Source organism: Tauraco erythrolophus, chromosome 18 (assembly GCF_009769465.1).
Source record: "Tauraco erythrolophus isolate bTauEry1 chromosome 18, bTauEry1.pri, whole genome shotgun sequence".
NCBI classification, from domain to species: Eukaryota; Metazoa; Chordata; class Aves; order Musophagiformes; family Musophagidae; genus Tauraco; species Tauraco erythrolophus.
Window position 1 is genome coordinate 1,308,068 of NC_141482.1, and position 14,104 is coordinate 1,322,171.

At 55.6% G+C, this 14,104-nt stretch overlaps 1 protein-coding gene across 1 annotated transcript; it reads right to left on the bottom strand.

Moving 5' to 3' along the window:
• Window positions 1-3,463: 3,463 nt before the first annotated feature.
• On the bottom strand, window positions 3,464-10,622 carry RAB5IF (RAB5 interacting factor). The gene is made up of 4 exons (XM_086622805.1): window positions 10,491-10,622; window positions 7,460-7,563; window positions 5,853-5,982; window positions 3,464-5,198 (listed from the first exon to the last, which is right to left on the bottom strand). The coding sequence occupies exons 1-4, from the start codon at window positions 10,620-10,622 to the stop codon at window positions 5,157-5,159; spliced, it is 408 nt and encodes a 135-aa protein (XP_086478931.1). The 3' UTR covers window positions 3,464-5,156.
• Window positions 10,623-14,104: the final 3,482 nt, after the last annotated feature.

Sequence of the window (14,104 nt, forward strand, 5' to 3'; positions counted from 1 at the left end):
CGCCGCCGCCGCCGGAAGGGGCCGGGCCCGCCGGGGCGGCCTCGCGGCTCCGCCCCGCGGAGGGGGAGCGGTCGGGGGGGCCGTGGCGGGGCCCGGCGGAGCGCGGCGGCGGGGGGGGGAGGCGGGCCGGGTCAGAGCTGGGCGGGGGGCTCAGCCCGGCCCCCTCCCACCAGCGGCGTCTGCTTTGCGGGCCGTGGCCCCGGGGCGGCTGGACCGGGGATTTCGTCCTTCCCGGAGCCTGGAAGAGTTTTCCAAGGGACGTGCCTGTGCTCCGCGTCGCCGCTTGCTCCAGCCAACCCCCAGCAGGGCGGCTCGCGCGCCGCCGTTCATCCGTTACCATGGCAGCACGGGGGGTCCAGCACCCGGCGGGACACCATCAGCGAGAGACACCGTGATACTGGGCAGAGCAGCCCGGCGTGTTCTCCCACAGCCTTCCGGCGTGGACCGCCCGGGCGCGGCTGGATGGAGATGAGCTGAAGATCGTGGTCCTTCCCGCAGCGCGACAGGCTTCCGCTGGCGTTTGCAGGTGCAGCTGGCCAGGCTCAGCCCTGGCACCAGCAGCACCTGCACCTGTGCCAGGACGGGCTGAGGGTGCCAGACTGGGCTGAGGGTGCCAGGCAGCACAGCCGGCCAGCACGGAGCCCGGTGGGTGCGGGCAGAGCCCGATCAGGGGCCACAGAACCAGCCGTGCCTGGAGCAAACCTGAGCTACGGTTACCAACAGCTCCCGTTTGGCAGAGAGGTTTGATTGAACCGTTCCAGCCAGTTTGATTTCAGAAATGTCCGTGCACACTCAGCCTCTCCCACTGCAGGTATTTCATTTTTTCCCCCCCTGTGCTTCCTTCAGAGGTTGAGCTAAACACCACCAGTAAAATAACTGGAAGATGGAAGAGGTTGTCTCATGCTAGGCTAAACAAAACGCTTCAGGTTTGTGCAAAATACTTCCTCCCACAACAACACCGGCTTCTCCCTCTCAGCTTGGCACACACGCTTGGCTGTTCAGCTGCCAGATCTGAAAAATGCATCCCCTGCCCTGATCTATCCTGGACATCTGTTGTGTCAGGAGACAGAGCGTGTTGAGCGCTGGCCTCTTTGGCTCTGGGGAAGTCACCCGAGAGGTTCGTGTCCTACTTTCTCATCCTCCAACGAGCCAGCTGATGTCCCTGGCTCTTCCCTGCGCGGGCAGCTCCACTAGCTCACTCGCTGCTTCTTAACTCGGGGAGATGGCCACCTTCCTCTGTTGTGGCAGGGGCAAGTTTCACTAGTGCCCTCCAGCAGCCTGAAGGCTTAATGGGCACTGCCAGTTATTACCTAAATACTCGTGGCAGGATAGTTCAGCTTTTGCAAGCCAGTCTCAGCCCGCTCCATTTTCAGACATCTCTCCAGCTTTCCCATCCCCAGCAGTTGGAGGTGGTCCCTTCCCCACCACGGCGGCTCCTCCAAGGCCGGGAGCTTTGTGCGTGCTGCATCCTCCTCCACCCGTTTGCCCGGCAGAGTATTAACAGACATCCTTGAAACGAAACACCTTGGGAAGTGTCGGCAGGGACGCTGCTGTCCCAGGAGGTCTCAGCAAACGCCATCCCCAGTGTCAGATAGACGTGTGACTTCACAGTGCTTGAAGACAAGGCTCTGCTTCCCACTCCTAGGGGTTTTTGAGATGCTGCTTGCCCTAGACCAACCCAGCCCGTTGCCTGCGGGCAGCTCAATCCCAGCAAGCCTGAGCGCGGCCTTTGCAAGCTTGGAAATCAAGCTGGGGAAACGCTGAGATGATGACACCTCCACAGAGGGGACAGAGGCTCCTCAGTGGTGGTCTCCCAGCCCCAACAGGCACTCCTCACTTGAAGGACATCCCAAACACTGTTAAAGTGACGTCAGCAACATTCCCTTGCTGGACCGAAAGCACAGGTAGCAAATTTACACCATGCTGCGTGCTCAGCCGCAGAGCTACGCTGCGGCGGGCAGCCAGCTGCTGTTGATGAGGCCTGAGATGCCCAGCCACCTCTCAGCACATCTTTGCACCCGCGCTGTTCTTCCCTTTAACACCAAAAATCACTTGCAAGTTTTAACAGACAGTATGCTTAAAGCCCAAGAAAGACGGCAAGAAATTTCTCTGCCAGTTCCACACCAGAACGCACTTGCTCCTCTCCTCACAACAAGGTTAGGTCAGGGAATATCTCCCTCTCCTTCCTGTCAGGGACTGGCTTCTTTTTGCTGAAAGCCAAAGTCAGGTTCCTGCAGGTCTGCAGCTGGCAGTGAGCTTCACAGAGCCTCTTCTCTGCACCACCCTGTAGACCCCACAAGGATGCAGTCTCCTGGTGGAACCGTATGACAACAGCTGTGGCTCCCACAGCTCAGCTCTCCAGTACAGGAAAGACCTTTTTCTCCCCAAGTCACTGCTCCACAGTAGCACAGACCCCCACCAGCCGTTGGCTCAGTCCCCTGCCCTTCATGGAGAGGAGGGCGCAGAGCAAGCATGCTTGTCGTGCCAATACCAAAACTGCTGAGGACAGAGGTGCCACCCAAGTCCCTGTTCCTCCACTGCAGTCCCTACTTCTGTCAGCTCCTGCTCTTCCGTCCTCCTAGCACTCAACTTCATGCTCTCTGCTAGACCATCCCTGTGGTTTCTCTCTCAAGTTCCTGCAAAACCCCCTTGTTTTTACAGCACTCATCATTGTAAAACGCTCAGCTCCATTCTACAGGCTGCCACATGCCCTTGAGCTTCTCAAAATTAACTTTGTTTCTTCAGGGGCAGATACCACAGCTTTAGTTCTCTTGGTGATCAGCACTGGGCACACCTGCTTCTAGCCAATGAGGCACCCCTTAAAACAGAAACCTTGAGAGATTAAAAGCTTGCAGCTGAGCAACTGCAATCACTAACTTATTTACCAGGAGCCTTCAGGAGATTCAGAGACCAATGTCTCTTCCAGCATGGTCATGATCCTCCTCAACAGAGGATCTTCCTCAACTCACATTCTGCCTCAGCTTCCAGCCACTAGAACTGCGAAGACCAAGAAACTCAGCTGGTGGGACTGCAGGCAAGCAAGGAATAAAGCAAAGGGGCAGGGACGCAGCTCTCCAGCTCTGCACGTCTCACAGCAGTGCTTGAAGTCCTGCTCTGGACCAGACTTGGGCACTCTGCTCCACAGCAGTGGCCCTGCCATGATCGCATGTCACGGGGCAGGAGCAGCTGCTGAAGGAGCAGAACAGCTTACGCAGAGGCAACGCTTGGCTTAACCTGCTTAATCACCCACTAAAGCCTGGATCTAAGCATTAGCTACTACTTCCACTACAAATGCTTTTGGCCCCTTCTAGATGTGCAGGACTCAGGCCTGCAGCACAAGAGACCTGAGAATCCCAAAGATATTTACCAAAAAGCCAAACTCTTAAAGGAATCCCACACTCCCACTGTTTTACAAAACTTCAAAAAACAAAGGACACAGAAGCTGCACAGTGGATTACCCAGGTGACATTTATTAGAGCATTTCAAACATACAATGATTTTACTGATGGCTGTGAGCAGCTAAGATGGAAACAGATGCCAGTAGGAAAGGGTGACCTAGAACTAGCAGGCTATGCAATTCTTGTGGGAAATTAATGCTTTCAGCTGAAAGAAGAGGAAAAGAAAGTATCAGACTAAAAGATTGAGCAAGGTTGGGGTTGGGGAGGAGAAAATATAGAAGTTTTTATTTGAGATCACTTACTTAAATTGGCAACTCACAAGTAGCAGAAGCTGTCTGCTATTGCACTCTTCCCTTGGCATCCCAAGGATCTAAAATAGCCTGGTGTGTTTTTTCCACCAAGAACAGACAGCATTTTCCCTGGTAAGAATGGAGGCCTGCACCGGTGGGCAATTCCGGAGCCCTAGCTCAGCACTTAGAGATTTAGATCCCTGGCTTTGCATACTCCACGTGTGAGAACCAGGCTGTGGGACTTCCATCGGCGAGGAAGCAATGCAGACTTTCAGCAAGAGCACACTAAAACTATCAGCTCCTCACTGTAAGGCAGCGTTAGGTCAGGACTCTTTTTGGGTGCCTGAGCTGTTGTTTAGAAAAGCAAGGACCACATGGCAACAAGACTGCAAGGTCCTCTGACAATAACGAGGACTGTGCGTGTTTCCCAAGAACTATTTCTGAAAGACACGTCTTTAAAAATACCTTAAAGCAGCGACTCCCCCATTGATGCACAAAAAGAGCATGACTAGGGAGGAACTGAGCTAAAAGTGACCAACTCATAAAAAGCACCTCACAAACCAGAGGCTGTGTACTTTGCCTGATTTGCAAGTTAGTATTCTGCATTTAAGATAATAGCTGCCTCAATTGTGTCTTAGTCTCCTGCGATTATTAACAACAAGCAGAGCTTAAAAAAAAAAAAATTAAATGCTTAACACTTAAAAGAGTATCTCCAGAATGACTGTCCTTCAAGACTACTAAGCTCTGAGGTATGCAATGGCAACTTAGTAGTCAGGCTAGCAGAATGCAGCAGAGTTTCTAAGCCTCCTGAATACACCTTCGTTAACCAAATGAACCGCAATTCTTTTTAGCAAAATTGCTTAAAAATTTGTCTTCAGCAAAGACCATTTAAAAATTCTGGTCAACAACTGATTTGCAAGTAAACCAAAAAAATATTAGAAATGGTAATAACACAGTCTGTTTAATCAAATCAGATCTGATTACTACAAAAACATGCTAAGGACAGCCACTCCACTCACGTCCTGCACTTCCTCCCACGTACCCCACAGCTGCTTTTTAAAAACTGTTTGTCTAAAGGACAACAATGGAAGACAAGTCGGGACTTAACGACGGATTTCAAACAGAAGGGCAGACATACATTAAATTAACGGATTCAACCTTCAGCACACAGGAGTTTGATAGAGTTACTGGCTAGAGTCACAGAAAGTTCCAAATTTGAACAGTCTTGAACCGCTTCCAAAAATTCCAATGGCTTTTTAATAGTTCCAACAATTAACGGGTGTATAAAATGGAGACGGACTTCTCCAGCAGAAGAGTTGGGGCTCTTCCAGACTCATCAGACCACTGGTACAGAAGGGAGTTGATGTGACTTCTCCCACCTTCCCACCAGTCCACTAAAGACTGCGAGTTACTAAAACCGTCCGGATTTACCGACGACTGATTTAACAGGCAAAAGCTGCAGACTGTGTCAATCATAGTGGATGGCAGTATAGAAGATTATCCAGACAACCTGCGGAGAGGAAAGGAAGTGAAGGTTATTTTGGTACCTCCGGAGAGGGTTCAGACTCAGAAGACAAGCCTCACGCCTTGCTCTCAGTAGAGGACTGGGGACTGAGTTCCAGCTTGGAGATGGTGTCGGAGAGATGTCAGGACCACCACACGCCATAGACAGTGGCACTCAACTCGCTTGCCTTCTGGGGCAACCAGCCTCTCCACATCAAAATCTCACCACACTCCCTCTGGTGACTTAGAAACACCATCAAATCAAGTGCTGAGCGTATTGAGAGACTTGGGGGAAGGGAGTAAGAGGAAAAACTGGGACACTCAGAACTCCAGTTTGGGTGTAACTGGATGAAACTCTACTAGGATATCTGGGACAGGGCATGGGAAGACATAAAAGTGGTAGATGCAGTATAGCTGCCTGTTCCTACAGAGAAATCCCAGGCATTAATACTGTATTTCATAGCCAGCAGCCATCAGATTTTGGGATTTTTCTTTCCCAGTCAACTCTACTTATTAGATGATGGTAACACATCTCTCTTTTATTAGTGCACCACCTCACCTGCCTTTCTTCCAGGTGTTTTCCCTCAGAAAGTGCACCAACACTATCACTGTTGTGACAGTGTAATTCACTAATCAACTTACAGAAAGCAAGAGGCATTACCAGAAACAGTGCAAAAGATGTCATGAATCCTTCCTTTGTTAGCTCCCACGTCCCGCCATACTCCTCCTCATCTATCTGCTGGAAGCTACTGAAGTAGAGGTACAGAACACCAGCATTGATCAGGCAGAATCTGGAAGAGATCAGGAACCGTCATTTTGGTGCTAGGAGGTGGGTGCAGGTATCCAACATGCCGTACAGTAACCGAGCAGCAACTTAGGGCTGGGGCAACGTAGGAAGTGACAGGTACACGTCCTGGAAGGAAGGCTGGGTAGGAAGGGCAATACGGGAAGACATACACACAAGTTCAGTGACTGGCAGCACGCTGTGAGCAGCTGTGAGACCGCCCACCACAGTGAGACCACCCACACAGTTCTAGAAGCTTCCAGTTTCTCCGCTGTACACCAAATCACTTGTGTTTCTTACTATCACTTAGCACAGGAATTGGCTTCGGTGCTTGAAGGTGCCTTGTGAGTTAATGGATGACTAAGTAAGAACAATGCTTCCCAGATACTCCTCCTCCGTTACTGGGAGCACTTCAGATTTAACTGTTTGCCTGTAGCTATGAAGTTCCTGTCAAAGTATCACTGCTTTACAGCCCCTTTTCCCTAAATTTCAGCTTTATTTTTTTTTCTTAGAGACACTTGCTGCTACTCCCTCCACTTTCTTGCCGAAGCCAGGACATTCAGGAGGAGGGACAAGAGGACAAGTCAATTTTGCCTAAGAAAAGCGGTGAAGTTGTGAGCTTGACTAGGAGACCTTGACTAGGCAGAGACATTTGCAAACAGAGACTCTCCAGAGCAGACACAGCATCTTCCCACACCCAGAGTTCAAAGAGCAGGGCTGTGTTTCCCATCTCTGGTGGCCCTCCAGAGGCTTTCAGGCATGTGCCTGAAAATTTTCATTTCATAAGTGCTCACTGCAGCCTTTGGACACCTGCTGGGAGGTGACCTGAATCCCATGTCTCAGTGGGGATCCGATGCATACGTACCCTTCTGGGCACTGTCCTTCCCCCACACCATGGCTGAAAGACCAACTTGAGCAAGGTGGGAGCACTGCAGGAGCACTGCCAGCAGTGCCACTTCGCCTGCTTGTTACCTGTGGTCTTTGGTGTTTTGAAGAAACCTTTTCTTTTCCAAAGAGAAGCTGCCCCTCTTGTCTACTAACAGAACCTCCTCTCTGAGGAGGGCACCTGACTCAAAGAGAAGGACTACCACACCTTCCCGTCTATGGCCCTTAATTCTTCGGTGGCCACGCTAGGCATATACCCCTGGCACCTGTTCATACATGCAGGAACAGGCCACTTCACAAGACAATAGAACCTCTTGTTCCCTTCTTCTACCTCCCTTTAATAATAATAAAATAAATAATAATTTTAAAAAGCATTCATCGGGTCGAGGAGAGGGAAAGACTGCTGAAGACATGTTTTGATTTGTATGAATTTCCTGACAAATAACAGCCTGGAATGCAACGCTGGCCGTAAGACGTGTGGCAGACAGAAGACGGCGTTCAGCCAGCCCATTGTTATGAACAACACAGCTTTACACCAGACACCAAGACAAGTCCAAATCTGGGAAAGCACACGAGACAGAAAAGGAAATAAACCTTACACTGCTATTCCCACGAATCCCTTCAGCGGAACTACTCCCCAGATGATTCCCAAAATAACTGCAATGATCTGCCGGAACCAGTAGATCACATCTAAAAACTCGTCCTGAGGAGATAAAGCACAAGAAAGATTTTAACATTTACTGAGTTTCCTTTTTTTCACGTATCATACAATGAACAGGTGAAAGTTTAACAGAACATGGCATCGCGCACCCTGGACTCCTCTGCTTCCAAACCGAACACACGGCTTTGCCCTCCAAGGGGCTGGCTGCAGAGGCCAACAAGTATCTAGTCCCTGTGTTTACTGAAGATGCAACTCTATAAAAATTCACTGGGATAAAAGTTTAAAGAACCATTTATGCTTTAAGACTGTACTAGCCACTCCCAGTGCCCTCCCCTCCCCAGAAACAACGGGCTGCCAGCAGCCAGTGCTCATGCCAACTCCAAACATCTCGCACAAACACTGCAAGCACCTCTGCATTCTTCCAGACCAGCAGTGAAGTGGTCATTCTGGTTTGTCTGGAGGGCTGACACAACTCTAAGTGTTGCAGCTGGACAATGCTGACTCACACTTCAAATAAAATTCTCTTCTGCTCACACCTTTTTTTCCTAGTCTCCCCAAGGATGAGATTGCCCCAGCATACTCCCGAACACCAACGGCCTTCGTGATTTTACTGTAGGACGTGCAAAGTTGTTTGGCTCCATGTGGAAGACTAGAATCCCTGTTGGACACAGCCGTTTCTCTCAGTCACTACATTTCTTAGTCCCTTGAGCCTTCAGTCCACATCCTACGACACCAAAACATTGGCACAGCTTGTCATTGTTCCTCGCTAACTCCGAAATTCCCACCCAATTTGTCAGAGGGGGACGAGGTTGAGCACAGGAGAGCTCCACCAGTTCTGTGAGCAACAGCAAGTGATAAGCAAAAAGCGACACAGGTTGATGTCGGTGTTCATGTGGGACCCTGTGTGCATGAGGGTTGGGGCAATCCCAAGCACAAGTACAGGCTGGGCGGAGAATGGATTAAGAGCAGCACGGAGAAGGACTTGGGGGTGTTGGTGGATGAGAAGCTCACCAGGAGCCAGCAATGTGCGCTGGCAGCCCAGAAAGCCAACCGTGTCCTGGGCTGTATCCAGAGCAGCGTGGGCAGCAGGTCCAGGGAGGGGATTCTGCCCCTCTGCTCTGCTCTCGTGAGACCCCCCTGCAGTGCTGCCTTCAGCTCTGGGGTCCCCAACATCAGAAGGACATGGAGCTGTTGGAGCGGGGCCAGAGGAGGCCACGAAGATGATCCAAGGGCTGGAGCACCTCTGCTCTGGAGACAGGCTGAGAGAGTTGGGGCTGTTCAGCCTGGAGAAGAGAAGGCTCCGGGGAGACCTTCCAGTACCTAAAGGGGCTACAAGAAAGCTGGAGAGGGGCTTTGGACAAGGACGTGTAGTGACAGGACACGGGGTAATGGCTTTGAACTGAAAGAGGGGAGATTTAGATTAGATCTAAGAGAGAAATTCTTCCCTCAGAGGGTGGTGGGGCACTGGACCAGGTTGCCCAGAGAAGCTGTGGCTGCCCCATCCCTGGAAGTGTTCAAGGCCAGGTTGGATGGGGCTTTGGGCAACCTGGTGTAGTGGAAGGTGTCCCTGCCCATGGCAGGGGGGTTGGAACTAGATGATCTTTGAGGTCCCTTCCAACCCAAACCATTCTGTGATTCTATGTCTGTCCCCCACGGAAAAGCAAGGCAGAGCCCACATCTTCTCCGCGCTGAAAGGCCAAGCCAGCAAACCAGGGAGCAGACGTCCTGCTCCACCCGGGCATCCATGTGCCCAGGCTGTGTGAGAGATCTGGCAGGAGCTGGGATGCTGCAGGAGCTCAGAGCACCTTGTGGGTGTGCTGCTGGGGGGCAGCAGCAGGAAGAGGCACTGAGCAGGAGCGTTACAGCACGCAGGAGACATGCCCAGGAAAAAAGGCTTCACTGGCGCTGAAAACACTGGGAATCATAGAATCACAGAATGGTTTGGGTTGGAAAGGACCTCAGAGATCATCCAGCTCCAACCCCCCTGCTACCAGGTTGCTCAAAGCCCCATCCAGCCTGGCCTTGAACACTGCCAGGGATGGGGCAGCCACAGCTCCTCCGGGCCAATGCTGTTACTCCATGTGAGAGCACACCCGCGCCGTGCCGCTGCACGAGAAACTCCCACAAACCCGCTCCTGCTGCTGCCCTTTCCCTTCAGACCCGACAGGCCAGCTGGGTTTGCAGAGATTTCCCCCCCCAACTTCTCGAACTAGCCTATATTTCTAGTCTTCTTTTAATTACACAAAGTACCCTTTTATTTAATCCTGGAAGAGTTTAATGCAGGAGCCAAATTTAACTGAAAGTTCTTAGTTTAAAAGCAGCTTGTGTCTTCTTTGGCTTCATGCCCCAGTAGTGGGGAAGAACTGGGTCTGCTGCAGGCTCCAGTACAGCAAATGTGTCACATCTGTCTCCAGTACTGAGAGGGCAAGTTCCGTGGGCAGGAAGGGGCACAAAACCACCGCCCACTGCGCACCTCACAGCTGCGGGCGAGGGTCCACCCGGGGGGTCCGCAGCCACTCCCGGCCTCACCGACGGAGCCGGGAGCCGCCGGGCAGCCACTCGGCGACACCCCGCTGGCCCAGAAACCAGCCCCCGCTGTGCGGGACAGGCCGCGGCGACCCACCGGCCCGTCCTGCGGGAGGCGTTTAAACCATCTCGAGCGACGCCTGTCCGGCACCCACCGTGAGGCGCTTCCGCCGCCTTCCCGCGGCCCTTCGAGCGCCGCCGCGGCTCTGCACGCACCCGGGCGGGCCGGGAGCCGCCGCGCCGCGCCCGCCGCTCTCCCCGCGGCGAGGCCGCTTCCGTCCCCTACCGGCGGAGCCCTCCCCGCCGCAAAGCCCGGGGCCGGCGCGGGGCCGGACGCGCCGGTGGCGGCACGTACCGCCAGGCGAGAGCGCCCGCCCCGCTCCCGCCGGCCCGCCCCTCCCGGGAGGCCCCCCCCGGCCCCGCGCCCCCCGCCGCGGCCGCACCTTGTCGTGCCAGGCGGAGTCGCTGCGCAGCGCTTTGCCCCACACGGAGCCGCGCCCGCTCGCGCCGCCGTTGGCCACCGCGTGCTGCTGCGCGTGCGGCGGCGGCTCCTCTCTGCGCCGCGCGCTGCTCATCCTCCTGCCCGCCGGCCCCGGCCCCGGCCCCGCTCCCGGAAGCGGCCGCCGCGCACCGCCCCCCGCCCGCGCCGCCGCTCCGCCAATGGCAGCGGGCTCCCGCTGCGCACGTGACAAAGGCGGGCGCCGCTCCCCCTACGGCGGCGGAGAGGGGTCAGGCGGAGGCGCGGCGCGCGTTGGCGGGGGGGCGGGGCCTGCGCTCGGGGCGCGCCCCCGCGGGCGCCGCCTGCCGCCGCCGCCGCCGTGCGGGGCCCCGCGGCCGCACGGAACGGGGGTCCCCGGCCGGGGCGGCCCAAGGAGGGGCCTCCCCGCGGGGCGCGGGGCGGGCTCGCTCCGCCAGGCTGCCGGCAGCGCGGCGCTGGGGCCGGTCGGGGCCGTGCCCGGCGTGCGGGCAGCGCTTGGCTGGCAGCGGCGACGGTGCCGCCCCCCCCCGGGGACGCGGCGGGGAGCGGGGAGGCCCGGCGGGGCCGCTCGGCAGCGGAAAGGCGGGAGAACGCAGCGGAGCATCGCGCCGTGGCGGCACAGCCGCCGTGCGGAGCGCCGGCGATTCGCCGGGCACCGCGTCCCCTCCGTGCTGCGCCTTTCGGCTGCACGTCGCCATCGTGCTCCGCTGTCGGACCGAAATCCACGGCCCGGCTGCTGCGGGTGTCCGTCGTTCCTTCCCGGGGGCGGGCTGCGGCGTTGGAGCGGGATGAGACAACGCAGGGCCGTGCGGGTGCTGCAGCGCGTTATCCCCGTTTGTCCGAGCGGGCATTGCAGCGCCAGACAGGGGCCGTCTGCAGAAACGGTGCTCGTGGCAGTGTATGCAAACAAAATAATCGGGAAGTCCTAAAAATTTGGCTATTTTTTAATGTTCTTGCCTTCCTGTTGTTGCTCTTGCAATGGTATTCAACTTAAAAGCAGTTGCATTCCTCGTGAAAATACGTGTTGGGAATTAGTTCTTCAGCGTGGGGTGGGCAGCGTGTTTGGTCAGGATGGAGTCACCAGGGCCTGGGTTTGTGGCAATAAATGATTGAATTGCCCGTTTGTGCGTGGGTGCGGGTCTGCACCCTCAGCACGTTTGCAGATGACACCAAGCTGTGTGGTGTGGTGGACACGCTGGAAGGGAGGGATGCCATCCAGAGGGACCTTGACAGGCTGGAGAGGTGGGCCTGTAGAAACCTCATGAAGTTCAACAAGGCCAAGTGCAAGGTCCTGCACATGGGTCGGGGCAATCCCAAGCACAAGCACAGGCTGGGCAGAGCATGGATTGAGAGCAGCCCTGAGGAGAAGGACTTGGGGTGCTGGTTGATGAGAAGCTCACCATGAGCTGGCAACGTGTGCTGGCAGCCCAGAAAGCCAACCGTGTCCTGGGCTGCATCCAAAGCAGCGTGGGCAGCAGGTCAGGGAGGGGATTCTGCCCCTCTGCTCTGCTCTCATGAGACCCCACCTGGAATACTGCATTCACCTCTGGGTTCCCCAACGCAAGAAGGACATGGAGCTGTTGGAGCGGGGCCAGAGGAGGCCACGAAGATGATCCGAGGGCTGGAGCACCTCTGCTATGGAGACAGGCTGAGAGAGTTGGGGCTGTTCAGCCTGGAGAAGAGAAGGCTCCAGGGTGATCTTATAGCAGCCTTCCAGTACTTAAAGGGGGCTACAGGAAAGCTGGAGAGGGGCTTTTTACAAGGGCGTGTAGTGACAGGACACGGGGCAATGGCTTTAAACTGAAGGAGGGGAGATTTCGATTAGATCTAAGGAAGAAATTTTTCACTCAGAGGGTGGTGAGGCACTGGCACAGGTTGCCCAGAGAAGTTGTAGATGCCCCATCCCTGGCAGTGTTCAAGGCCAGGTTGGATGAGGCTTTGGGCAACCTGGTGTAGTGGAAGGTGTCCCTGCCCATGGCAGGGGGGTTGGAACTAGCTGATCTTTGAGGTCCCTTCCAACCCAAACCATTCCATGATTCTATGATTCTGTGGATACCTCCTGGTGGGCACCCCCATATGCAGCTCAGCTCAGCGCTGCTGGGGCCACTCAAGGCATGGCTGAAAGACCTCAGTCCTGCAGTGGACCTTGCTGGTGCTGGTGAGGCCCGAGTCCTGCGCAGATGCCTTGTATGGAGCCATCCCTTCCTCGCCCGTGCACGTGCCCACTGGCGCTGCTGTGCGATGAGGTTCGCTGTTTCGTTTCCCCCGTTAACAAATCCCAGGCCCAAGGTCCTGCGAGCGTTTCTGTTGCGCAAACTGGCAAACGCGTGACGTGCTGGGCGTCTCCAGGGCCTGACTGCTCTGTCTGCAGCACTGGATTTGATGCTTCGGCAGCGGCCACGGTGCCGCTGATTTCAGCAGGACCTGGGAACCTTCAGGGGTAGACTGGACCCCCCCGAGCTGTGTGTGATTATCGCAGAGAGCAGCAGGCAGTTCAGTCCTGGTCCCAGACCTCCAATCGCTTCCAGCTGAGGACGTGTAATTTAAATTTAAATATAGATTATGCAAGATACTCTTGGACTTCAAAAGTATCTTGCCCTGCTCCAGCTGTCAGGCCCCTGAGCCCATGTCCAACCCCTTGGGCATTTGCCACAAGCCAAAGGCTGGTCCAAGTCAACGGACCCGTGTTGTGTTAGCATGAAGGGGACACGCAGTGGGGGGTCACCGCTCTGTCTCCAGCAGGATTTTGCCTCTGACACCCCCCCCATGACAGGGCCCTTCACAGAGGGGCCAGGTCTCACGTGCCACAGACCCAGCCTCGCTCCCGGGGTGCTCCTCAGGTTCTCGGGGCATGGCAGCCACTCCTGCTCTGCGCCCTCCATGCTGCGATGGACACGGTCACTGAGCACAGGGAGAGGCAGCAGCTGCGGGACCCCAGCGCCGATCCCTCCCAGGACTTCAGGCTGTGCCCTGGGCAGGCAGGTGAGGGGTCTCACTGACCCCAGCTCCATGCTGCTGCCTCAGGCCCCTTTGCAGGGGTGGAAGTGTTTGCAGGGTGATGGGACACCTGGATCAGGGAACTGGTCTAAAATTCATGTGCTAAAAAAAAAACCTGGCATGTTTTACTCTACCTTCGTTGCCTGATCCACTGCCCAGAGAAAAAAAGCAAATTAAATTGAGGCTTGAAAGAACAAGGAGGAGGCAGGAGAGGTGCCAGGGGATGCCATGGGGGTGCAAACAGGCCCCCGGTAAGGGGTGCATGTTGGCAGGCACGTGGAAGTAGGGGAGAAGGATGACATGGAGAGCCCTGGGCACAGGCAGGGGAAGGTGGGAAGGGTCAGATGGGGCTCAAGGGAGAGCCCGAGGGGCCACGCGAGGTGGCCTGGCCACAGCTCCTTATGCCCACGCAGCTTCAGAGGCTGCAGAGCGTGCGAGGAGCTGCCATGTCCACACTGCCCCTCTCCACCAGTTCCCCACCCCGGGGCCCAGCCTGACCCCTGCCTCATGGCAAGGAACAGGGGCTCGGTGAGGGACAGCGGCCACCCCAGAGGGGCTGGAGGGGTGTCCTGCCATGCTCCC